The sequence below is a fragment of the Muntiacus reevesi genome, chromosome 3 (assembly GCF_963930625.1).
Source record: "Muntiacus reevesi chromosome 3, mMunRee1.1, whole genome shotgun sequence".
NCBI classification, from domain to species: Eukaryota; Metazoa; Chordata; class Mammalia; order Artiodactyla; family Cervidae; genus Muntiacus; species Muntiacus reevesi.
Window position 1 is genome coordinate 251,157,668 of NC_089251.1, and position 27,064 is coordinate 251,184,731.

General features: G+C 37.2%; 1 protein-coding gene across 1 annotated transcript; it reads left to right on the forward strand.

Annotated features, from left to right (window-relative positions):
• The first annotated feature begins 8,490 nt into the window (after positions 1-8,490).
• On the forward strand, positions 8,491-26,956 carry RBM45 (RNA binding motif protein 45). Its single transcript, XM_065931821.1, has 10 exons — positions 8,491-8,919; positions 12,697-12,819; positions 14,656-14,782; positions 17,014-17,136; positions 17,915-18,094; positions 18,972-19,101; positions 19,278-19,362; positions 20,572-20,735; positions 23,190-23,390; positions 26,703-26,956. The coding sequence occupies exons 1-9, from the start codon at positions 8,620-8,622 to the stop codon at positions 23,380-23,382; spliced, it is 1,425 nt and encodes a 474-aa protein (XP_065787893.1). The 5' UTR covers positions 8,491-8,619; the 3' UTR covers positions 23,383-23,390; positions 26,703-26,956.
• The last annotated feature ends 108 nt before the right edge of the window (positions 26,957-27,064 follow it).

Below are 27,064 nucleotides of genomic sequence, written 5' to 3' on the forward strand. Positions count from 1 at the left end.
CAGGTTCTAGGCACATTTTTACCTTCATAGCTCAGTTGAGAAATAGAAAATGTTTGTGTTATTCTGACACTATTGAGAAAACAATATTGTTTAACTAAAGTAACTATCCTGGAGAAGGGCATGGCAACCCACTCCAGTATTTTCACCTAGAGAATCCCATGGACAGAGGAGCCTGGCGGGCTACAGTCCATGGGGTGGCAAAGAGTCGGACACAACTGAAATGACTTAGCACGCAAAGTAACAATTACAGTGAAGCTAGTATTTCATATGTATGTACTATGTGCATGCATGCATGCTGAGTTGCTTCAGTTGTGTCCAGCTCTGTGGGACTCTATGGATTGCAGCCTGCCAGGATCCTCTGTCCATGGGATTCTCCAGGAAAGAATACTGGTGTGGGCTGCAATGCCCCACTCCAGGGGATCTTCCTGACCCAGGGATTGAAGTTGTGTCTCTCCATCGGCAAGAGATGTGGCTCCTGCATTGGCAGGCAGGTTCTTTACCACTACCAGCACTACTAAAAATACCACTACTATTTTTCTTTAATCTATGTAGAAACCCAAATCAGTGTCAATAACCCACTTAAAGGGAAGACAGAAGTTTTCTTTGGGCAGTATACAAAACATTCAACTGTTAATCAGTGCTTTAGGTCTAATAAAAAGGGAAGTAAGAAGAGACTTTATCCAAGAGAAGATTACTTTAAAATTCCAAACTTAAACCAAAACACTGCATTCAATTTGTAATTAGGTGAGTTCTATCAACTTTCTGTATAGGTACAGAATTCACTGAACCTTTGAACAAAGGACATAGAGAGGAAAACCTGAGTCACAAAAATAAACATATGACCTTTAGTAAAATGGATTCACTATACCAGTAAAAAGCTTGATGAAAGTGAAAGGTGAGAGTGAAAAAGTTGGCTTAAAGCTCAACATTCAGAAAACTAAGATCATGGCATCTGGTCCCATCACCTCATGGGAAATAGATGGGGAGACAGTGGAAACAGTGTCAGACTTTATTTTTGGGGACTCCAAAATCACTGCAGATGGTGACTGCAGCCAGGAAATTAAAAGACACTTACTCCTTGGAAGGAAAGTTATGACCAACCTAGATAGCATATTAAAAAGCAGAGACATTACTTTGTCAACAAACGTCCGTCTGGTCAAGGTTATGGTTTTTCCAGTGGTCATGTATGGATGTGAGAGTTGGACTGTGAAGAAAGCTGAGCGCCGAAAAATTGATGCTTTTGAACTGTGGTGTTGGAGAAGACTCTTGAGAGTCCCTTGGACTATAAGGAGATCCAACCAGTCCATCCTGAGGGAGATCAGTCCTGGGTGTTCATTGGAAGGACTGATGCTGAAGCTGAAACTCCAGTACTTTGGTCACCTCATGTGAAGAGTTGACTCATTGGAAAAGACCCTGATGCTGGGAGGGGTTGGGGGCAGGAGGAGAAGGGGGAGACAGAGGATGAGATGGCTGGATGGCATCACCGAATCGATGGGCATGAGTTTGGGTAAACTCCGGGAGTTGGTGATGGACAGGGAGGCCTGGCATGCTGCAATTCATGGGGTCGCAAAGAGTCGGACACGACTGAGCAACTGAACGGAACTGAACTGAACTGATACCAATAAAGCTTGTGTAATATAAAAACGTTAGGGAGGGGACATATGTATACTTATGGCTGGTTCATGCTGTTGTATGGCAGAAATCAACACAACTCTGTAAATCAATTATCCACACCAATTAAAAATCAATTTTAAAAAAAGAATCTAAAATAAATAAGAAAACCCAAATGTCATCTCAGTACTAAAAGAAACTTTCTTTCCAATTTTTATATAAAGCAGAAAGATCATATTGATTTTTACACCAATTAAATTTTACTGGTAATTCGGAAAACTAGACTTTAAAAAAAGGATAAAACAAAATATATTGCTTATTCACACAGATTTTACATGCAAGTCACTAAGAAAATATACACTGTCACTGTTCAAACTACCAGTATTTAATACCAAACACTGCTGCCATCTTTAATCACTGCTGTGCAAGTATCTAAGATCCCTCTTCAAAGTGCACTAAAACCAGTAGATTCAGCAATGGCAGCAAGGGAGGACACAGGAAGACCAGGAAGGATCTCAAGGGAAGTCATTTTGTCTTATAATCATTTGGCACTCTACTAGTACTTAGTAACTAAGAAGAAATATCTCACTGAAATAGACAAAGATATGACATCTGGTATGAGAATGATCACTCATCCAAAAATGAATTCTAAAGCTAAATAGACCATGATAAGAGTAGCAAGCAATTACACATCCTTAATTAATGCCAAGCATATTCTAATGTGTAAGCCTGTACACATTATTAATGTATTTAATCTCCACACCAGCCATGTGCAATAGATACTATTAACATCTCCATTTTTATGGATGAGAAAAATGAAGCACATAGAGCTCATTTCAAATCATAAGCTGATGAAAAGTAGAGAGAGATGGTGAAAGATGAGAGAATTACATCTATAATCCTAGGTTTTTAATTTCAACGATTCCCTTCTAAGAGTGATTGAGGCAACTCTGTGTTGAACATAATGTCTGACACACTGCAGATGCTAAACTGAGTGAAAATACTTAACGAGGAGTAAGTGAAAAACTTTTTTAATACTGGTACATACCACTGACATTTCTAACTTTGCCCATAAAAAGAGGAATGTGATAAGAACAATTAAGATACCATTAAAGTCTAAGAAGTCCATATAACTGAAGTGATGAAAGAGAAAAGGGAAGCTCACTAGAATATTTTAAGGATGAATACTACACTGACTTTTAATTAAGTGAGATTATGCATGTTGCAGTGGGAAAAAGCACTGGAGTGGAGTGTATCACAAAGATGTGACCCTGGGTAAACTACTTCATGTCTATGAACCACATGCATAGGTGTTTCTATAGCCTTTCTCCTTTCTAATCTGCTGTACTTGTACCTATGACCTGGAACAAGAATCCAGCTTTCCAAACTCCCAATTGCCAAAGAAAATTCAAACTATCACACATTGCACTCATTTCACATGCTAGCAAAGTAATGCTCAAAGTTCTCCAAGCCAGGCTTCAACAGTAGGTGAACTGTGAACTTCCAGATGTTCAAGCTGGATTTAGAAAAGGCATCGAGGCACCAGAGATCAAATTGCCAACATCTGCTAGATCATCAAAAAAGCAACAGAGTTCCAGAAAAACATCTACTGCTGCTTTATTGACTATGCCAAAGCCTTTGACTGTGTGGATCACATCAGGCTGGAAAATTCTTCAAGAGATGGGAATACCAGACCACCTGACCTGCCTCCTGAGAAATCTGTATGCAGGTCAAGAAGCAACAGTTAGAACTGGACATGAAACAACAGACGGGTTCCAAATCAGGAAAGGAGTAGTCAAGGCTACTATATTACCACCCAGCTTATTTAACTTATATGCTGAGTATATCATGCAAAATGCTGGGTTGGATAAAGCACAAGCTGCAATCAAGATTGCCTGAAGACATATCAGTAACCTCAGATAAGCTTTCGAACTGTGGTGTTGGAGAAGACTCGTGAGAGTCCCTTGGACTGCAACAGAGATCCAACCAGTCCATCCTAAAGGAAATCATTCCTGAATATTAATTGGAAGGACTGATGCTGAAGCTGAAACTCCGATACTTTGGCCACCTGATACGAAGAATGGACTCCTTGGAAAAGACCCTGATGCTGGGAAAGACTGAAGGCGGGAGGAGAAGAGGAGAACAGAGGATGAGATGGTTGGATTGCATCACGCATTCGATGGACATGGGTTTGAGTAAGCTCCCGGAGTTGGTGATGGACAGGGAGGATTGACATGCTGAGGTTCATGGGGTCGCAAAGAGTCGGACACTGAACGACTGAACTGAATCTCTGCATGCCACCACCTCGTTTTGGAGGCTGACTTCTGCTAAATATGGGCTGAGGGTTCCACTCAAAATCAGTCCCATCCAGAAATCAGGCTGCAGCGAGGCCCCTGGTAGAAACAGTCTTCTGTTGCACTTAGGGCTACTCAGGCCCCACCCGGCTAGAGCTAAGGGAGAGCTTCTTACTACCCGGACGTTTGGGATACTCCTCTCTGAGTGAACCCAGGCCTAAGTTGTATCGTGGTCCATAACGATGCTCAGATCACGTGAGTTCGCAGGCCACTCCCTCCTAGCTAGTCCCATACTTACCTCAGGGCCAGCGGCTCCGTCCTCCGCTTCCCTGCAAAACCTTTAGCGTCAACCTGCAGCGGGTGAGTCACAGCCTGTCCTGATATCAACGCTAGCGATGCCACAGCAGCGCCTCGAAGACTGCACTGCTCGCCCAGCCCAGCATGTGCTTCCGGGACGACGCCAGCCAATGGAAGGCGGGGCTCCGTCGGCACTGCTGATTGGTCCTCAAATCCCGCAGGAACCCAACTCTCGCAGGAGCAAAAAACCCCGGCACTGCAGAGCTGTCACTGACTGAGTCTAAAGGTGACAAAATGTTTATTTAACTTTTACCTCACTTAAGAGTTATCTATGTATATTCACAGTATATGCCGGTTCTTGTTTGAGGTAGGAACTCAACATTTTATGAATGATTCATTAGTGTGACTGTGGGAATCAAATCACGTCAATAAAAGAATAAGGCAAGGGCTTACTGGGGGCAAGACGCTGTGCCAAGCAACTTGGAAGGACAAACTCTGAACTGAAGTTCCAATTTTCTATGAGGTATAATCCAGCTGGGGCAAGATTAAAGTACATTAAAAGTTAAATCACTATAAATGAGCGACATAAAAGTGCAGTAAACAAGAACTGACAGCAAAGTTGCAAGCTGCCTGTTTAATCGCCAAAAGAACAGGAGACTAGAGCATGAATAGAAACAGAATGAGTCCTGAAGGAGCAAGGGAGGGAGATAAAAAGGAGAGTGAGAAAGCTTTAAGAAGACGAGGGTATTGAAGGCAGAGAGGTGAGAAAGCCAAAGCTGTGTTTAGGAAAACGTGAGGGGGGAAGTAGTTCACCTGTGGTTACACGATTATCTCAGTGAGATGTGAGTGGTAAAGGCTATTAACAGAGAAATAAAAATATTAAAATAATTTAACTTATTAAATTTTGTGTTAGGTAAGTGTAAGATTTACCCATATTCTCTGGAGTGCTGTCCAATAGAACTTTCTACTATGATGGAAATATTCAGCGTGGATCCCATCTACTAACTGCAAGTAGCTTTGAGCACCTTAAGTGTGACTCATGTGACTAACTGAATTTTTTATTATTTTAATTATAGTTAACTTTAATTAATTTTAAATTAAATAGCCACAACTAACAGATGGTTGAAAGAAACTACTCTAAGTGGTACCTATATGTCTGTCCTGTGAGCCATGTATTTAAAAGATGTATGTCATCAAATTGAATCAAAAAGAGAAAAAAACCTGGTGTTAAATATTATTCTCAAACTCAAAGATGACCAAACTCAGGAAATAAAAGGAGACTACTATTTCTTGAGTGCATACCACATGCCAAGTTAAGCGCTTACGTACATTATCAGTAGCCTGTAGACTTATAGATGGTAAAATGGAGATTCTGGACCATATTCATGCAGAACAATCTGAAAGTTATTAATTGATCACCAGTAAATATCAGTGGTAAAATCCAGTAAAAATCTGCAAATAAGGCAAAACATTTTTACTTAATTAAATATAATGTATAATTATAATTATACATCCTTGGTGGCTCAGACAGTAAAGAATCTGCCTGCAATGCAGGAGACCCAGATTTGATCCCTGGGTCAAGAAGATCCCATGGAGAAGAGCATGGAAACCCACTCCAGTATTCTTACCTGAAGAATCCCATGAACAGAGAAGCCTGTTCACATATGTGTGGTCATTACCACAGTCCATAGGGTCCACAGTCCATAGGGTCAAAAAGATTCAGACATAGCTAAAGCAACTTAGCACACAAAGACGAATGTCAATAACCAATAAGCCTTACTGTAATTAGATCATAGTTTAGAGAAATTTGGGGATGCAATGACAAGAATTTATTATTTTATCCTTGCATTTCAAAAATAAGTTATAATATCATCACTTTTAAAAAAGATTAGTAAGAACTTATTAAAAATTTCAAGGCAAATCTGAAATTCATGTGAAATTCAGTGTCTATCAGTCTAATAATTGTGCATTGTAGGCTACATGTTTTATTTCACTTAATCGGCAATGGCCTAGCATATCTTTTCTCTAATATAAGACAAATTAGTAATCATTCTTTAAAATTTCAGAATTTTCAACTATTTTACTTCCGTGTGATTTATGGTCAAATGTGACTTTATATGATTTGAAAAATTAAAAAAATATCTCATTATTGAATGATGAAAATGTTCTATAACTGTGGAGATGGTTGCACAATTCTGTGCATACTAAAAAACAATTAACTGAATTTGTTAAATGGGTGAATCATATATTTGAATTATATAGCAATAAATCTGTTTAAAATAGACAAGTTAAAGAAAAATTTATTTACTATATAAGTAAATTTCTTATTTTCCTTGAATATGTGGTATTATTTCACATGATTAAATGGTAAAGAAATTTTGCTTTCTCAGCATTACCCAATATTTCTGATTCTAGCTTTGTTCTCTCCAATCTTTCATTCCTTCTAAAATAAAATTAACTACTCTAAAATTCTCAGACTACCAATCAGTAATCTTGTTTTACAAAGAAGAGATTTCCCAGAAAATGCTGTTTAAAAAAATTATACATTTTCCACTAGATGGCACTAGTGTTCAAATAGTATTGCTGGAATACTGCACTTTCTTTACATCAAAAAATTATTATATTACAACAATGTTTTCCTTCACTTTGACTGGTCTGGGCAAGATAAACAGAAGTGGAAAATTAAGGTATTTCCTTAACTTGTTAAGCTCCAATGTAAACAGATCCCTCATTTTACAGACGTGGGATGTAATGCAAGGAGAAGCTGTATCAATTTTGTGCTAAAGCCTGAGTGAGAACCCAGAATCCCTAACTCAGTTGCCATCATACAACTATACAATATTAAGAATGGAAGAGTGTACACCATAGACAAATGGAATAAGAAATTAAATGTCTATTGTACATTGTACACATCTCATTTGATCACTAGGCTATTCGTCCCATATATCTTATCTCAAATAATCCTATCTCGAGAAGCCCAATCTATTAATTTCATGAAGTAAGGAGAGAATCATTTAACACATATCACTCATAGCACAGTGCCCAACACATAGCAGACAGTCAAAAACATTTCTGAGCTAATAGAAAGGATGAATTAATTAAGCTTGCTTATGTGCTAAATCGCTTCAGTCATGTTCAACTCTCTGTGACCCTATGGACTATAGCCCACCAGCCTCCTCTGTACACAGGATTCTCCAGGCAATAGATATAGAGCCTGGATTATAGTTGGTACACAATAAACAGTATTTATATGTTTTCATTCATAGCGACCCAGGTCTTCAAGTTCCATTAACAGCAAGCTTTAGAAGTCAGTGCCGATTTCCCACTTAATCTGAACCTTAGGGTTTCCCTGGTGACTCAGAGGATAAAGAATCTTTCTGCAATGCAAGAGATTCCTGTTGGAACCCTAGGTCGGGAAGATCCCCTGGAGAAGAGAATGGCAACCCACTCCAGTATTCTTGCCTGGAGAATTGTATGGACAGGAGAACCGAGGGGTTGCAAAGAGCCTGACAGGACTGAGTGACTAACACTTTCATTCCAGCTTTCACATTTCTCCTAGCTCCACAGTTGCGTGTTGCATTTTTTCTGCCCTCAAACCGCCCATGGTTGCTTGTGGGAATCGAGTACAGTGGCTCTGATGGTAAAGAATCTGCCTGCCAATGCAAGAGACAAAAAAGATGTGGGTTTGATCCCTGGGGCCGGAAGATCCCCTGGAGTAGGAAATGGTAACCCACTCCAGTATTCTTGCCTGGAGAATCCCGTGGACAGGGGAGCCTGGCGGGCTATAGTCCATAGGGTTGCAAAGAGCAGGACATGACCGAAGAGACTTAGCACACACCAAGATGGAGTTGTTTTCTGGTTAGGGCTCTGCTGTTTGTATTAATATTTCTGTTGCCTTTTGGTATGCGATGGGCCCCCATTCTTCATCTCAATCTTCTCAACAATAAGACTGGAGTTAGATGATCAGCAGTAAAGCTGAACAGTTTTAACTTAGTCCTATGGAGCTGTTCTTGTGAGCTTACGACCAAGATGGCAGGTTTGGTGGAAGAGTCCATGGGCTGTAGAGGATGGGTAGAGCCAGCAACAGGAAAGCTCTCCCACCAGACAGGGCTCTTCTAGCAACAGGGAACCAGGGTCGCACACCTGAAGTGTGGGCCTTGGCTCCACGGGACTGGGGGCCTGGACTGCGCCGGGCTCCCCCGGGCCGCTAGGGCGCGCTGCAGGCCGCCCAGCAACCCCACCCCGGAAGCCGTCTCACTGCGCGTCCGGCCTGCGCCGGGAGCCAAACTTTTCAGTCCTCCGGAAGCGGACCCCGGACCGGCAACGGCTGGGTGTGGTGCGACGGTCGTGGCTGGCGCGGCTGGAGCTAGAGGAGTAAAGGGGTGCGAGCCTGGATTCCGCTCCGGGGTGGAGCACCATGGACGAAGCGGGCAGCTGTGCAAGCGGCGGAGGCTTCCGCCCGGGCGTGGACAACCTGGACGAGCCGCCCAACAGCCGCATCTTCCTGGTGATCAGCAAGTACACTTCCGAGTCGGTGCTGAGGGATCGCTTCTCGCCGTTTGGGGAAATCCAGGACATCTGGGTGGTGCGGGACAGGCACACCAAGGAGTCCAAGGGCATCGCCTTCGTCAAGTTTGCCCGCAGCTCGCAGGCCTGTAGGGCCATGGAGGAGATGCATGGCCAGTGCCTCACCCCCAGCGACACCAAGCCCATCAAGGTGCGGGTGCCCGGGACGCGATGTCCCGGCTGGGGGGCGCAGGGGAGCGGTTTCGGGGTGCGGGAAGGGCAGTGCATTCGCGCGCGGGAGCGGTCCGGGGCGAGGCGAGGGAAGGACTGCGTTGCAAAGAGGGTTTCCCAGGACCTCCCTGCGCGAAAATCTGCAGGAGGGTGCGGGAGATAAGGGAGGCGGAGAGAACACCCTCTTCCGGGTCGGGCCAGCTTTCTGCGGCTCCTCGGGCGGAGAGCTGCGGTGGCTGGGCCTTGCCCCACTCCCGCCGTCACTAATTCAGCTCCCAACTCCGACCGTGACCTGCTATGAGAACTTTTGTTACTCTCCTCTCTCAGACGTCTTGGTTTACCACGTGTAAAAGTAGTTAACTCTACTTTTACCCACGTCGGTAATGTGCTTAACAACTTGATAAAAGTAGATTTAATTGTGGCCCTCTGAAGTTAGGCATTTTCCCAGTACCAAACAAAAGTATACATGTATATAATATTTAAGTGCGGGTAATTAAAACTACTACTATTGACTATTTATCACACGTAAAAATTTGTAATTTTTACGAATTATAAATAAACCCCTTTGTGAAGGTATTAATGTCATATTATTTGTTACTGTCACTTCTCTTTGAAAGCGGATCAAAGTAAACTGCCTTAAAAAGAGCCAAATTAAGAAAAAGAAAGCGGAAAACGAGCCAAATCATTGTGATGATAGTGTAAATTGTCTTATTATTAAATGCTTCTTGTCATACTCCTAGTTCACTTTGGTAGTATTTATATTTAGTTTCCACATCTAATTTATCTGTAAAATTAGTATACTGACACATGGCAGGAAGGGTGATTTTGAGGGTTATCTGATTTAATCTATCCTTTTAGCACAGTGCCTGGTATAAGATAAGCCCTCTTGTACCATGTTTATCCATAGCAACAGCCTCTTCTCTATAGTTCCTTTAGCAGAAAACAGAGGAGCCGGGAAATGCCAAACACATTAGACAGTAGGCATTCCATCTCCTCCCACCTTCTAAACCGTCTGAAATAAGTCAAAACAGATCATTAATGAAGTTAAGTGCAAGGCCACAGCATATAAAATCGAGGGGACAAACTTTCTACAAGGAGTCAATAAATATTTTAGGTTTTGTGACTCACATACAGTCTCTGCCATACATTCTTTTTGTTTTTTAACAACCCTCAAAAAAATGTAAAAGCAGTTCTTGGATTTCGGACTATAGAAAAGCAGGAAGTTGAAGTTTGTTGACTCCTGCACTTGGTTGATAATTTTCATCTTCTTTCAATTATGATCTTAGCAGAGAGAATTTCTGTACTTTGAATATAACCACAGCAATCTCCTGGGAAGCTTTCCAAAATGCCCCAAATTTGAAACATATAGTCCCCCTCTTTCCTTGATTAAATTCCTACAAGAGAAGTGAAAGTCTCAGCACTAAAATGTATCCTTCCCTTTTAGCCACAGAGAAATTAAATGGTTCCCAAAGACAAAGTTTAAATTTTGTTTGTCATATTGCCCACTCAGTTTCAGCCAGAGGGTTTTTGGGCTACAGTGCTTAGCTGGACAGTCTAAGTTCACTCTTCACAGTGCCCACCGTGTTCCACTGTATTGTTGTGGGGTTTTTTTTTTTTCTGTTTTTCAGTATTTCCAGTTAAATTAATTCAGCTTCAGTTTTCTTCATGTACTTTGCTTTTGCAAAGTTTCAAAAGTCCTACAAGATAAATAAGAAAATTTTAATAACAGGCCTACAGCCATAAAGGATTGTACAAATGAGAGTCCAATAAGTGATCAACTATATTATCTTGAGGAAAAGGGTAAAACCTAGAAACTGGAAGAATAAAATATTAGGCGAAATCATCAGGTAGGTGGTTAATTATTATACATATCTACTTAGATATTGTCTCCTCTATCAGAAATTTGAAATGCTCCAGTCTTCTAAAATTTAGAAACTTGTGATCTGATGGCAACTACAGTCACAAAGAGTACTTGAGACTTTTTTTCTCCTAGTGTCTTCTCATATACTTAAAGGTTCCCTATTTGTATTTCCCTACAGACCATCCATTACTTAATATATCCACTGGACTAACTTTCTAGTGGGCTATTTCTATGTTAATCAGTACTCTATACTTAATACCTTATACAGTGTTTGGCATTTGGTATGTTTATTGATGGCATTTGGTATGTTTATTGAAGGAGTAACATGGAAGTGGATGTTCTCTAGGGATGGCTCCAGCTATATCTTGTAAGCAAGGTTCTACACCTCTGTGACAGCTGCTTTCCAAGCAAATATAATGACCCTCTTTTTCAGGATTTCTAAAATATTTATAAATTCTTTGGTTTTTTAGTTACTGCCTCCTACTCTGGAATTTCAGAGGTTCAGGTTTTCTCCACTGAGTGGTATATAGCCCCTCTTCAATGACAGAAGACAGAAGAAATTCAAGGGCCCTGTATTATGGTGATTTACGTTAATTCTATTACATTTCTTCAAGTTACGAAAAATAAACATAGCCATTATGCTCGTAGCTCTATAAACAAATCCATAACCGTAGTTAACACATGCTTCTAGAATAGTGTAAAACCAAAGCAATTTTAAAAATAAAAGCAATACCACAAAGCAAATTGCACTCCAAGTAATAACGTAATGTCACAGATGATATTTCAGTAGATCTAAATTGCTAATAGAGAAATAGAGCCTCAGTTCATTGTGTGAATTTTCTTGTTCACATAAGTCATTCAGGTGGTCACTGAGATGATCCAGAATATAGTTGGGTTATCTCTTTTAAGGATTAATATTAGAAAGCAAGCAAAAATATGGCCATCTAGACTTAAATCCATCTATATCAATATTAAACATAAACTGGCTCCTATTAAAAGTCGGGGATTGTCTGGATTTTTTTTTAAAGGCCAAACTAAGTGTTGTTTACAAGAGATGCAGTTTAAGTATAAAGATACAAAGTGGTTGAAAGTATTGACTAAAAGAATAGAAAAAGTTGATAAAAGGATAGAGAAAGTTGGTATGATATCAGACAAAAATGGTTTTCAACAGGAAGAGTATTAATAATTTCCTAAAAATAAAAATATCAGTCAAAAAGTACAAAATAATTCCAAATGTTTATGCAGCCAATAGTAGAACTTCAGAATACATGAAGCATTATTAATAGAACTAAAAGGAGAAAAGATAAATTCATGATCATATTTTGACACTCAGTCTCTGATAGAAAAGGAAACAAAGTAAGTATGTGTGACATTTTAGTGACACTTAATCAGCTATATAACTGGCATTTGTTGACCACCACCCAACAATCACAGAGGACACATTCTGTCTCTGCACTGCCTCTTGCTCTTTTTATATGTGTGTGTGAGTCGCTCAGCTGTGTAGTCATGTCTGACTCTGCGATCCTGTGAACTGAAGCTCACCAGGCTCCTCTGTCCATGGAATTCTCCAGGCAAAATTACTGGAGAGGGTTGCCATTCCCTTCTCTAGGAGATCTTCCTAACCCAGGGATTGGACCCAGGTCTCCCACATTGAGGACAGATTAAATACAAAAGGAAAAAAATTTTTGAAAAAAACCATAATGTGATGATTAGTGTCATCTCATAAAAAGTCACTGCAATAAAATTTGCTTTAAAATGTTGTTTGATGAGAGCCTATCACATTGTATGTAACCTAACAGGAATCTTACACTAGTAATGAAGTAAGTATTCTTAAGAAATAGAAAAACAGTTGACTGATATTTCTGCATTTTTCTTTGGGGTTTGTTTGTTTCTTAGGTTTTCATTGCTCAGTCCAGATCATCTGGAAGTCACCGAGATGTTGAAGATGAAGAACTTACAAGAATATTTGTTATGATACCAAAGTCCTACACAGAAGAAGATCTACGGGAAAAATTTAAGGTGCTTCTAATAGCTGATGTTCGTGATAATTTACAATCTTAAATTGGTTGTACAATTACTAAATCTTACGTTGTTTGAGTTAGATCATTAGATTGGTGGTGGAGAATTAAACAACTTTTTAAGTCACTTATTTCAATCTAGCTTTTAAATGTTAAAACTAAAATAATTTTTTTGAAAATATATATGAAACCTGGAAAATATTAATGATGGTGTTTCTCCCCCGTTTAGCAAAAATACAGATTCAGGAAATTGAAGTGTAAAGCTCAGAGTTTTAAATAAGGTCACATACCTAATTATGCAGTGGGGCCATTTTTCATGCCCAGGCTGTCTGAATCCAGAATCTGCTCTTGGTCTTGAAGATTTCAAAGCACCCTCTTAACACTGGTCTCTGTTGCCTCTCACAGAGGTACATCAGTGTATGAACTGTACTATCTCACATTTACTGTAAGCTTGTGACGTGTTGATGTACTTATTCACATAAAGACTTGTCCTTTATAATTTATGTTTTAAAATTAGGCCTTTGAAGGAGTTATACTGAAAGAAAAAAAAAACTACCTGTAGCTCTCAGTTTAGCTACTTTAGCTAGATTGTAGTCAGTGTAATTTGGAGACAACTTAAAATATCTTTTTAGCCTTTGAATTTTATATGCAGTGATGCACTTTCACAAAAACTATTTCAAAAGTAATTTTTAAATTGTCTTTTGAGTTGTAATTTTTTATTATTTTTCAGTGCCTTCGCAACTACTGAATCACTGTGGGCAATAAACAAGAAGGAAAACAAGTAATAAAAAGTAATTTTAAAACTTCCTCTGTCCTACCTAAATGAGGATTGAATAAAATACTTAAAAAATAACAAATACTAAATATATATACTCCATATTTTCTCCCAATAGTAAGAAAACAGTTCATACATTCTATACTGACAAACTTTTATCCTTTTCTGAGTGAACACGTATGGCATATTTATCTATATATAGTAAAGTTACTAATTGGTGTCTGTAAAATAAATAATAAACAGAATTTATATACCGTATTTCTTCCAACATTAAAAGTAAACACTTACCACATATTTCTTACATAGAGTATTAACTTTTTGAGTGAACCAGGATATTTTAAAGATGTACTTTGAGAAGCACTGCTTTAAAAAAATACATAATTATTTATTTATGTTTATGTTAAAAGGCAGATAAATAATTATAGGTAATATTTACTGAGTGTTGACTATGTCCCAGACCCTGTATAGGCACTTTAGGTGTATTTGTTCTTTTAACCCTTAAAACAACCCTCTGGGTAGGTACAGCTATTAGCCCCATTTACCAGGTAAGGAGATAGACTCAGAGAGGGCAACTCAGCTGCCCAGTTTTTGAGTGACTGAGCCAAGATTTGAGTAAAGGAGATTCAGTTCCAGAGTCTCTGCTTAACCATCACTGAGTAAGGCTTTGAAGCTATCCAGACCATGAGCAAATTCTTACTCTACCTCCATGGCTTCGGCAAGTTATTTGATTTTTCTAAGGCCCAGTGTCCTTGTCTGTGAAATAAGCAGTGTAACATATATATCCTTGAAGGACTGTTGTAACAATTAAGTGATATATGTAAAGCAAATGTTCAGTAAATAAAAAGCATCATTATTTTGGTTATGTTATTATTTGGTTTTTATCATCATTAAGATTATTTTTCTAGCACCTTATTAGTTTGTGACATACTTATTCCATTATTAAAAATAGTTATAAATTCTATTTTCTTTTTTTAGCAAGCAAGAAGATCAGTAAACAGATTTTAAGTTAGTTCAGTTTATTAATCTTGACTCCTCTAAGATCATTTCTTTTAACTCTCATAGGTGTTTGGAGATATCGAGTATTGCAGCATTATTAAGAATAAAGTAACTGGAGAAAGTAAAGGCTTGGGCTACGTTCGATACTTAAAACCATCACAAGCTGCCCAAGCAATAGAAAACTGTGATCGAAGTAAGGATGTGTTCATTTATCATTGTTATTTGAAAAAGTGCTAATCTAATTATCTGAATAGTTGTTTGTGCTAATAGCCATACCTGCTAATTTAATCTCAGCAATGGTAATTTAAATATATACAGTCTTAGGATGAAAATAATTTGGGGGTTATTATTAAGCATTCATTGAGGCACTGTCTTGAAAAATATAAGCAACTGCATTAACTCATTAAGTGAAAATGCTGTTGTCCTAGTTTCGTTAGTATTCCTACAGGGCTTTAGGATTTATTAAATTATTTTAGAATTTTAGAAATTAAAAACATTGACTAACCCTTTCAGGTTGGGTTTGTTTTTGTTTTTTTTTAATATTTATTCTGTGTATTTTAAAGAAATTCAAGTCTGTAATATTTGTGTATGACTTAAACCCTAAATAGAAGTAAGTATACTAATAAATATATAATTAATAAAGATAGGATTTTTAAAGTTTGATAGCTTTGGAAAGTAAATGCACATTGGGTTAATTTGAAGCTAGAGTGACATTACTGTTATTGATGTACATTCTGAAGAATTCGAATTTTAGAGACCAAGAAGATATTCTTTGTTGTCATACTTCTGATTATATTGAGCTTTAGAAATGAGATGTAGAATATTTATTTCAGTTAGTGGGTTTCAGAATATTATAAAATAAATACATACTGGAAATAATTATTGTTAATCAGTAGAACGCTTAGCTAATCCTAAATTACACACCAAAATTTTCTCTTAGATCCTGCTAAATTTATCAACCAGCCAGCATTAATTGAGTGCCTATGGTATATTCATCAATATAACTAGAGAGATACAACTGGAATTTATATAGCAACCCTGACGTTTAAGGAATTTATAGTTATAAATTTAATAGCCATAAATTAAAATTTATAGCTATAAATTATCTTGGATAGTCAAGATCTAATAGGCAAAAAATAGTTGAAGAGTTAGAGGATTTTTTTAAGCTCTTTGAAAGCAAGGTATATGTCTTCTTTATCAGTTTCTGTCACCCCAAGTACCTAGTACTACTCTTAGTAGTTCTCAGTATAGTAGTGAGCCCTCAGTTAAGACTTACTGAGATCTCTAGCAAAGATTTTGTCATTTAGAGTAGACTCAATAAAAATATGCCAAATGAAAAAATGTTTAAAAGTGTGTGATATTGCCTATCAGTGGTGAAAAACAAGTGCACCAGTACAGCATGAAAATACATCTGGAGTAGAATTTGCATCTGGTGTAGAGTAGCCAGGACAGACGATGAAAGCGACGTTAGTAAAGACATAAAATATTTAGAAATAAATATCTTTGCCTTATAGTGTGAAGGCAACAATCTGAGTAAACTTTGTTATTCCTGTTGAGAAAGTAATCTAGGTACATTTGAACCATATTCAGGAGGTTATGAAAAGTTCAAGCTTAGTCCACATTAGAACTTCCCTTGAAGATTGCTTCAAGAGAAGAAAAATAGCAAAAACTATTTCAGGATCGGTGATCTAAGCACAGTATCAAGAGTGAATTTCCAGAGAAAGAATTCAAAAGGTGGTTTTATCCTTTTTGGAGCCACTGAATAATGTGGTGAAAGCTGTGAACCTTCTCCCTTTGAAATACGCCCACGTGTGCATACACATAAAGCTCATTTTTAGACACCTGGTTAAAACTCTCAACCCAGAGGCAAATAGATCAGTCGAAAGATTGTTGTAATTAACTGAAGAGAATATAATTTTAAAACAGACAGGGAAATTGGAGTAAAAGGTAGCATCCTCTAAGTACATTTCAAAGGAAGAATCTTGATGCCGGTTGGGTATGAAGAAGCACTGTTAGATTTTGATGTTGAGAAGCCTGAGGGAATGAATGATGATGTCATCTGCAATAGGGACTGATTGATCAGTGAATGAATGATGATAATTGATGTCATCTGTAGTAGGGATTGATTGATTGACTGGAAAGGATAGGATAGAATTGCTGGTCTTTCATGTCTCTATTGACCCATAATTTGGGATTGTGGGATTTGGGATTCTTAATCCCAAATTTGGGATTCTTGCTGTTTCTCATTTACTCTTTGCTATCTTTCAAAAAAACAAAAAAATAGGTAAATCTGGTGGAGATGGTTGTTTGTATAGATTTTGTTTTATACAATTATAAAACTAAATCAAGCAGTAGCAGTTGAATATATTTGTAAGTGTGTTAAATTTGCTATAAAGTTTGAAATTTATAGATTGTCTTTTTCAGGTTATAGGGCAATCTTGGCTGAACCTAAAAATAAATCATCTGAATCCTCAGAACAAGATTATTATAGTAATATGAGGCAGGAGACTTTGGGACATGAACCTAGGGTAAATATGTTTTCATTTGGTAAGTAGGCTATCTTTATTTTAATGGTATAAGTAGTAAATATTCAGTCTGATTTGGAGGGGGTTTTTTTTAATATTCTTTTATCAGCAGTCTAAATCTCACACAGTACATAAAAGAATTTATAGGATTTTTTTTTAAGTTGGTCATGATCCCTAATGTCCTTATTCTTTAACATTTATTTTAACTTATTTCCAGTTACGGTTTTTTTATGGCTAGTTTTGCATTATCTAAGTGTTACACTATTTCACTGTCGTTATGTGACGATGAGTTGCTGCCTATCTGATTGAGTTGCTGATCAAGAAGTCTGGAAAACTTACATAGCTCTCCCCTCAGTATGAATCCTAAAATTTTATGCCTAAATTACTGATGCTTTAAAATTAGGGTTAGAGAAAAGAGCAGAATGATAAAAGTAAAAGTTAAAAAAAGGGGGGAAATGTATGATGGTAGTGAGACCTGTAACTGTTATTTAGCATAAACGTCCTTTTAGGTGAAACACTTGCCATATTTTGCAGTTTTGCATAGTAAGCATATTCCTGTGACGTTAGACTACACATTTCTGCTTGCATTTTTGAACAGAGGCGAGGAAATGGGGGGAGTTGTCTGTTTTCTCATCCTGTCTCTGCTGATAGTGCTGATGACCAGCATCCTACAGAAAACGGTGCCTTAAATCAATGCAGAGGACTTAATGACAGTTCATTTTATTTTCTGATACTTAAGATGTTAAATGAATCTTTGAATAGAAATGTAAAGATCTGCTTTTTTTTCTGTATTGTTGGAGAACAACAATCTGAATTTTCAAGTTTTGACAAGAATGACAACAGAGGCCAGGAAGCTATCTCCAAACGCCTGTCAGTTGTATCAAGGGTTCCTTTTACTGAAGAGCAGCTTTTCAGCATTTTTGATATAGTACCAGGCTTGGAATACTGTGAAGTCCAACGAGATCCTTATTCTAACTATGGTAAAATAATGTCTTTTTGTTTGTAAATGTACTGTGGTCTGTTAAAATGGCTTTTTTCCAGTGGCACTTTTAAAAATTTTTTATTGGAGGACAGTTGGTTTACAATGTTGTGTTAGTTTCAGGCATACAGTAAAGTGAATCAGTTAAACATGTACCTGTATCCACCCTTTTTAGATTCTTTTCCCATATAGGTCACTATAGAGTGCTGAGTGGGGTTCCCTGTGCTAGACAGTAGGTCCTTAATAGCTGTCTGTTTTATATATAGCAGTGTTATATGTCAGTCCCAGTCTCCCAATTTATCCTCACCCCCCCAAAAACGCTCTTCAAAAGAATGTGAAATATGTGAGCCTGATCCGAAACCCTCTATTCCCTACTTTTTGGTTTTCATACATTTATCACTTTTTCTCTCTACGTCATTTCAGCTAGCCAAGATGACTGTATATTCTTTTCATATATCATTTCTCATTTCATTTCGTACTCAGTATGATACGGAAAATTTTAGAATTTTGAAGTTTATTTCATAGAATTGAAATATTAAGAAAACTTCGTTGGTTTTTAAGGTGTATCTCTGTCATACAAGAAAAGTCAGCATCTTTAAATTCTTTGGATAGAACTTAAGCTAATGATATTGTTTTTAAAAAAATATTATATTCATGTTTTTACGAAAATCTGGTTTTTATTTTGCTTTATAGGAACACGACTGTTGAACACGTGTATTAATATAAAAGAATTTTGTTTTCTGATACATTTGATTATTTATTATTTAATGTTGTGATATTAGTGTCTTTCTGTGTTGTTTTATCTTTGTGACAACACAGACTCTAGGTATTCAATCTCCTTTCTTTTTAATTCCCATATATTCTCTGCTTTTTTCTAGGTCATGGAGTGGTTCAGTATTTTAATGTAGCATCAGCTATTTATGCAAAATACAAGTTACATGGATTTCAGTACCCTCCTGGGAATAGAATAGGTGTTTCCTTCATTGATGATGGGAGTAATGCCACAGAGTAAGTACCATTCCAGGAGCTAGTCTAAAGCCAAACTTTGGGTGTGCTTGCCATGACTGGGAGAATAAAAATAGAAAACAATTGACCTCTCAGGTGAGGAAGTCATGCAAAGCAAGTTATTGTTGAGAGACTTGAGTATTTCTAGTTTTCTGTAAATTACCTGTTCTTATCTCCAGTCTCCTTAGAAAAATGGCAACGCAGATGGTAGCTGCACAGCTTGCATCAATGGTGTGGAATAACCCAAGTCAGCAGCAATTGCTGGTAAGTAGGTAAGAATTTAACGTGACAGTACACCATTAGGGTATAAAATAAATGTGGCCTCTGTTTATTACCTGTGTAAGAAAGTGTTCAGAGATACAGTAAAAGACCACATCAGTTCAGTTCAGTTCATTCGCTCAGTTGTGTCCGACTCTTTGCAACCCCATGAATCGCAGCACTCCAGGCCTCCCTGTCCATCACCAACTCCCGGAGTCTACCCAAACCCATGCCCATCGAGTCGGTGATGCCATCCAGCCATCTCATCCTCTGTCATCCCCTTCTCCTCCTGCCCCCAATCCCTCCCAGCATCAGAGTCTTTTCCAGTGACTCAACTCTTCGCATGAGGTAGCCAAAGTACTGGAGTTTCAGCTTCAGCATCAGTCCTTCCAATGAACACCCAGGACTGATCTCCTCTAGGATGGACTAGTTGGATCTCCTTGCAGTCCAAGGGACTCTCAAGAGTCTTCTCCAACACCACAGTTCAAAAGCATCAATTTTTCGGTGCTCAGCTTTCTTCACAGTCCAACTCTCACATCCATACATGACCACTGGAAAAACCATAGCCTTGACCAGATGGATCTTTGTTGGCAAAGTAATGTCTCTGCTTTTTAAAATGCTGTCTAGTTTGGTCCTAACTTTCCTTCCAAGGAGTAAGTGTCTTTTAATTTCCTGGCTGCAGTCACTATCTGCAGTGATTTTGGAGTCCCCAAAAATAAAGTCTGACACTTTTTCCACTGTTTCCCCATCTATTTCCCATGAGGTGATGGGACCAGATGCCATGATCTTAGTTTTCTGAATGTTGAGCTTTAAGCCAACTTTTTTACTTTCCTCTTTCACTTTCATCAAGAGGCTTTTTAGTTCCTCTTCACTTTCTGCCATAAGGGTGGTGTCATCTGCATATCTGAGGTTATTGATATTTCTCCCGGCAATCTTGATTCCAGCTTGTGCTTTATCCAGTTTCTCATGATGTACTCTGCATATAAGTTAAATAAGCAAGGTGACAATATACAGCCTTGACGGACTCCTTTTCCTATTTGGAACCAGTCTGTTGTTCCATGTCCAGTTCTAACTGTTGCTTCATGACCTGCATACAGGTTTCTCAAGACCACATAGGTGCCATGATAACACATCTATTTTTAGCTCTTGACTTATTATAAAATCCCTAAAGTGCGGTTTTTTCTTTTTCTCACTTTGAACCTTATTCTCCACTAGCAATTTGGAGGAAGTTCTGGATCACAGCTGCCTCAAATTCAGACGGATGTTGCACTACCATCATGCAAAAAAAAAGCTCCTCCTGACACTCCTGTGAAGGAAAGACTTTTTATCGTGTTTAATCCACATCCTTTGCCTTTAGATGTACTAGAGGATATATTCTGGTAAGATTTCAGTTCCATAGAGTTATATTTTATTTTACCTTACTATTTAAAACTGTTTTGATTTTTTTGGCCACGCATTATGTAGGATCTTAGTTCCCCAACTAGGGACCAAACCCACACCTTCATTGGAAGTGCAGAGTCGTACCAGAACTTACCTGGTGGTCCAGTGATTAAGACACTATGCTTCCAATGCAAGGCATGCAAGTTCGGTCCCTGGTGTGGAACTAAGATCTCACATGCTGTGTAGAGCAGCCAAAACACAATTTGTTTTAATTTTAATAAATATTTTAAAATAATATAATTTATTTAAACTAGACATTTAAGCATTCTTGCAATCTGGAAACTTCCTGTGTCCAGTACCTCTCAGGTGGAGATGATTTGTTCTGTGGCTGTAAAAAGTCTGTGGTTTTATATCACCTTTAAAAATAGATTGTTAGTTATCTCCTTTTCTTTGTTATTTATATGTCTTAAATCCCCACACAGAATTTCCTTCTATTTTGTTTTGAAGACATAAAACATATAGTATTATTTTGTAAATTACATACATATAATGAACAAATCATTTGTTTCTTGATAGAAAATACATGTGTATAGATCTCTCCTATAGAATTCTTTTTCTTTTCCTTTGCAGTTATAATTCAACTGAACAGTGTTTATTAAGCACCTTCTATTTTGTCAGCACGCTATTGGATCCTTAAGGATAATATAATTACATTGAGTAAAAAATTACTTGATTGTAATGCTTACTGTTATATATAATAAGTATTAAAAAAGGGAAGACTCTTGTTTCCAGTATAACTTCGTTAACATTTTCTTTTTGATCTTTTCCTATTTGCCTTACAACAATGTTAGTGAATTAAAAGATAGAAAACTTGTTAAAGAGTTTCACAAAATATCAGCAATGTGGTTCAAGTGTTTTGATTTTTATCTAACTAATTTATTCTGTTTCTTGTTTGGACCTCTCTTCTGTACCTGCTAAGTGCCAGAGACATTGTGTAAATAAACATTATATCAATATTATATAAACAAGACAATATTATATAAATATATATATCTTTATATATATTTAAATAAATATATATAAATATATATAATATATATAAATATATGTAATTATAATATAGATAATATAATATAAATATACATATTACATAAATTATATATGAATTATATAAATATTATATAAATATATATATATATTCTATAAGTGATATATAATATATCAATATTATATAAACAAGACTTAATAGTTCTTATCCTCTTAGAACTGCTCACATGTAGGAGACAGATAAGTGAATAGGAAATTACAACCTAGAGAGGTTAGTGTTGTGAAAAGGAATGTTCAGGCTATGAAATATATGGGAGGGGCAACCGCTTTAGAAAGTCAGAGAATGCTTCTTGGAAGAAGAAAGGTTTCTTTGGAGGATAAAAATAATTTAACCAAGGAAGAAACTTGGGCATGTGGGTGGTTACTCCTGCCAGAGAGAACATGAAAAGAGGTTGTGGGAATATAACATTTAGGAGATGAGGAAAAATGGAGCAGGAAGAGCTCAGGGACCCAAGTCAAGAAAGGCCCACAAGCTGTTAGGGAGTTCATCCTTACCCTGGAGGCAGAAAGAGCGGCCAGAGGGACTCTGGGAGGAAATGATCCCTTCTGTGTTTTAGAAAAATCACTCAGAAGACAGGGTAGAGAATGGGTTGGAGAGGGATAAGCCCAGGGTGCAGGGAAACTAGTGAAGAAGGTATTTGTTGTTGTTTTTGTTCAGTTGCCCAATCTGAATCTTTGCAACCCCATGGACTGCCGCACACCAGGCTTCCCAGTCCTTCACCATCTCCTGGAGCTTACTCATACTCACGTCCATTGAGTCGGTGATGCCATCCAACCATCTCATCCTCTGCTGTCCCCTTTTCCTCCTGCCTTCTGTCTTTCCCAGCATCAAGGTCTTTCCAATGAGTCAGCTCAGGTGGCCAAAGTATTGGAGTTTCCACTGCAGTTACAGTCCTTCCAATGAATATTCAGGACTGATTTCCTTTAGGATTGACTGATTTGAACTCCTTGCAGTACAAAGGACTCTCAAGAGTCTTTTCAGCACCACAGTTTGAAAGCATCAATTCTTTGGTGCTCAGCTTTCTTTATGGTCCCACTCTCACATCCATACATGACTACTGCAAAAACCATAGCTTTGACTATACAGACCTTTGTTGAAGAAGATATTAGAATAAACTAAGAAAAAGATAATTTCCTCAGAATGAGGAAAATGACCTGAGTGAGAGGGAAGAGAAATTAACTGATAGAGGAAATGTTTAACAAGAAAAAGTGACACGTACTAGATTGGATGTGCGGAAAGGAGTGAAAACAGTCCAGAATGGATCCTGACTTTTAGAGTTGAGCATCTATGCTTAACAGTTTCAGTTGATCTCTTTTTCTTTCTTTTTTTTTTTTTTAACTTTCAGTCGTTTTGGTAGCCTGATTGAAGTTTACCTTGTGTCAGGAAAAAATGTGGGGTATGCCAAGTATGCCGATAGACTAAGTGCTAACGATGCAATTACAACTTTACATGGAAAGATCCTGAATGGAGTCAGACTCAAAGTTATGTTGGCAGACTCCCCAAGAGAAGAATCTAACAAACGACAAAGAACTTACTGATTCTTTAGGTAAGGTCTTTATAATATAAATTCTAAAACACATTGGCTAAATAGTATAATGAAAGGAATATATATAGAATTTCTTTTTAGGGATTTAGAAGTTGTTGGTTAAAAACACTGACTTAAAAGTTTGCAGATAATTTTTACAATATATTTTTTAAACTTGGACTTTTTAAACGTAAAAAAAAGCCTTTTATGTTTATTGGGAGAATGTTTTTGTCCTTCTGTAAAATAAAATCAGATTTCAATTTAGAAAATTAAATAGTATTTGTGTATGTGTGTGAATGTTTTAGATATTAAGAATTGGACTTCACTGTATGGTTACATAAACTCTAAAATTAGAAGACTTCTAAAGATTTTTTTAGCTAACATCTTAAGTTATGAATTGAGGTAATTTATGACAGTCTTTTGGAGGAGGACATGGCAAACCACTCTAGTATTCTTGCCTGAAGAGTCCCATGGACAGAGGAGCCTGATGGGCTACAGTCCATGGGATCATAAAGAGTCGGACACGACTGAAGTGACTTAGCATGCCCATGACAGTCTTTATAAAGTATGTCTTGACAGGCATTAGTGAAATGCCTAAAAAGCAGTATCTAATACAGTTGACCCTTGAACAACACAAGTTTGAACTGCATGTATCCACGGTGGACATGTGGATGTTTTCAGTAGTAAGTAATACAACACTAGATCTGAGGTTGGTTGGGTCCAAGGTTGGTTGAATCTGTGGACGTAGAACTGTGGATATGAAAGATTCACATTTATAAAAGGGTTCACAATAAGCGATATGCAGATTTTCAGCTGTATAGAGGGTCACCACACCTAACATCCACATTGTTCAAGAGTCAATTATAAGGCATCTTTTTGGACCTAAATGGTATTTTTCTGGACTCATATTTGTGAATAAGTGCATTAAAACTACACATTCAGAAATAAGTGCATTAAAACTACACATTCATGTACATGTGTAATTTCAAAAATAACCTTGACAGTTTACCAAAAACTCTTTGTCAGTTATACATAATACTACATACAGCCTTATGAAAGCCTTTTTTGTTACTGTTAAGAAATCAAACCTAAATTTTTATACATAGGACAGTTCACATCTCCACAGTTTGGGGAAACATTATTAAAAGTTAGCATTGTTCAACTCTTTCACTTTTTTATTCTGGAAATGAATTCTGAGTTTCTGGGGAAGCTGAGTGCTTCCCCTGTTTCCACATACACACCCACTTCACAAGTCCACTGCTGGTCAAATAACAGCAGCTGGTAAGCACATCTGATTCAGTTTGAAGTTACTGGCTCAAAAGCAGTTTTCTTTTCATGAGGATTTCTTTTCTGACCAGTTATGAGAACTCTCAAGTATCAGAATGAATTGTCTGGGTCCTTACTGCAGATGACTTTTCCTTGGCTGAAGCAAGTCACATGATTACTTCCTTCTTGCAGAAGGCACTTGTCGATAGGAAGTGCCCATTGGGCCATTATGCATATCTCAATTTAGAAATATTTTCAAATATTATAAAATCCACTCCCATTACTTCATACAGTGTTGAAATATTAAATTTGCCAGTGAAAAAGAATTAACAAGGCTTTCTTAAAGCAGTTTTTTGTGTTTACAAATAAAATGTTAAGAACTGAATTCTCTTTAGACAAGCTGTCTTCTAAAATAGCATGCAAAGTTGCTTATTCATGTCTTTGACTCTTTCAAAACATAGGTAGTAATTCTTACTCTTATTCAAAGAATCTTTGTCCTTAAAAGAGGACAATATTAACTTCTTAATATGGGGAAAATATATAAATTACTCCTATGAGTGAGCCTTTTATACAATAATTATTTATACAGTATACAGGATATTAGACTTAAAATCAGAAGATCTGGAATTGGGATTCCATCTCTGACACTTAACTGTGATTTGGCAGTTATCTTAACCTTTCTGAGGCTGAGTTTCTCCACAGGATTACTGAGAGAAAATGAGTCAGCAAAATTCCTTATAAAATAAAATTTTAAAATACTTTGCAAGTGTGAGCTAAAACTCATGTATTGGTGACTTCATTGAAACTTTTTATGTCATCTCATCCAAAACGGTCAGAAATTAAGTTTAATGGTACAAAACCGCCTTCTGGCCAGCAGGTGTGTGAGAATGAAGCTTTAAAATACCATGTTTAAGGGTTATACTTCATCCAGTTCCCTAATTAGAGGAAGTGCGTATTCTTCAGCATGACTAGTCATGAAATACAAATCTATCCTTTTTCCCTTTGTTGAGCAGTTATACATATTCAGCACAAAGATACAGTAGGGTCAGATGAGTTGAAAACAGTAGGACATAATGAACTGTAGTGGTTTTGAATATCTTCTAGTTGTAGCACGGCTTTTTTATTTATTTTTCCTTTGAATCCTCATTTACTGTGGATTTCATAATGAAATTCACCTCTTCTGTTAGTATATTAAATATATTATTTTAAGGTTCGTAAAATAGTATGAAGACTTTCCTAAATTTTACATGATTGTAGCCACTGAAGATTTTGGGAAACAGGAGGGTACATTTTTTCAGTTGTTTCTTTAATTTTAAGAGAACACAAACACCGCTTATGAAGGTTAGTTCTTTTAGTCTCTGAGAAATAAGCTTAACTGAATTGTGCCTAGAAAATCGGAGAAGAAAGTGGTCTAAGAATATCACTTTGAAAGTTGTTGAGTTCTATTTTGAGATAAATCTGATGTGCAAAATATGTTTCTCTTTCTATTTGAGGAAAACTCAAATCTTAGTATTTTAGAGCATCCTGATCTGTGTGTGTGTGTGTGTGTGTTTATAGGTCCATTTCCTTCTTTTTTTAATCACATAAAATAGTTTGTACAACTATATCACTTTTTTCACTTCCTCTGTTTTGTATCTTGACATACTGTTTAGAGGGAAATCCCTCTGAACTTTATCCTTGTTTCTCAATTATGATTGAACAGTTATGGTTAAATTAAGTTTAGCTACCTAAAAGAACAAAATATTTTAGCATACATGCTCTAGTTGGACTCATGGTTAAGAAGACAAATATAAGCCCCCACTCAATCAGCCTGGTGTGTAGGGATAAAACCCAAAGGTGTCATCCTCAAATCATGCATGATTTTTGTATGCATTTTCCCTCCAAAAATTTAGTACCCACTTGCATCATCCTTCTCAGTAAGTTTGGTTTTGCTTATTTGGGGGCATCTGTGATTAAGTATTGGGTATATTGAAATACGGGAACAACTAACATTTTAAGAATACTATATACAACAGCTCTTTCCTTTCAGGTGATGATTTTCATACTTGTGTTGTGTTCTTTCTACAGAACAAAGACTAAATAATGACGTAATCCTCAGCTGACTGACTGAAAATGTGACTGGACGCACTCCCTGTGGACAGTTGACGCCTTTTTTTTCATATACCTGATAGTTTGTACGCAGCATTGTTTTGTCTGGGGAATAGGATTGTTGACATGTGTTTTTCAACCACACATTAATGCTAAAATTAATATAGTAGTTGTTTCTTAGAGTAATATGTTGTTATGTGTGGCAGAAATAAAGTTTTCTTTGGTTAACTAAATCATGCCTTATTTATGTGAAAGATAAGAATGAGAAAAACTTAATAGACAGTGTTTAGAAATGTATTAAATGACATTTCATTGATTTTGAGATGCACATTTTTCCACAT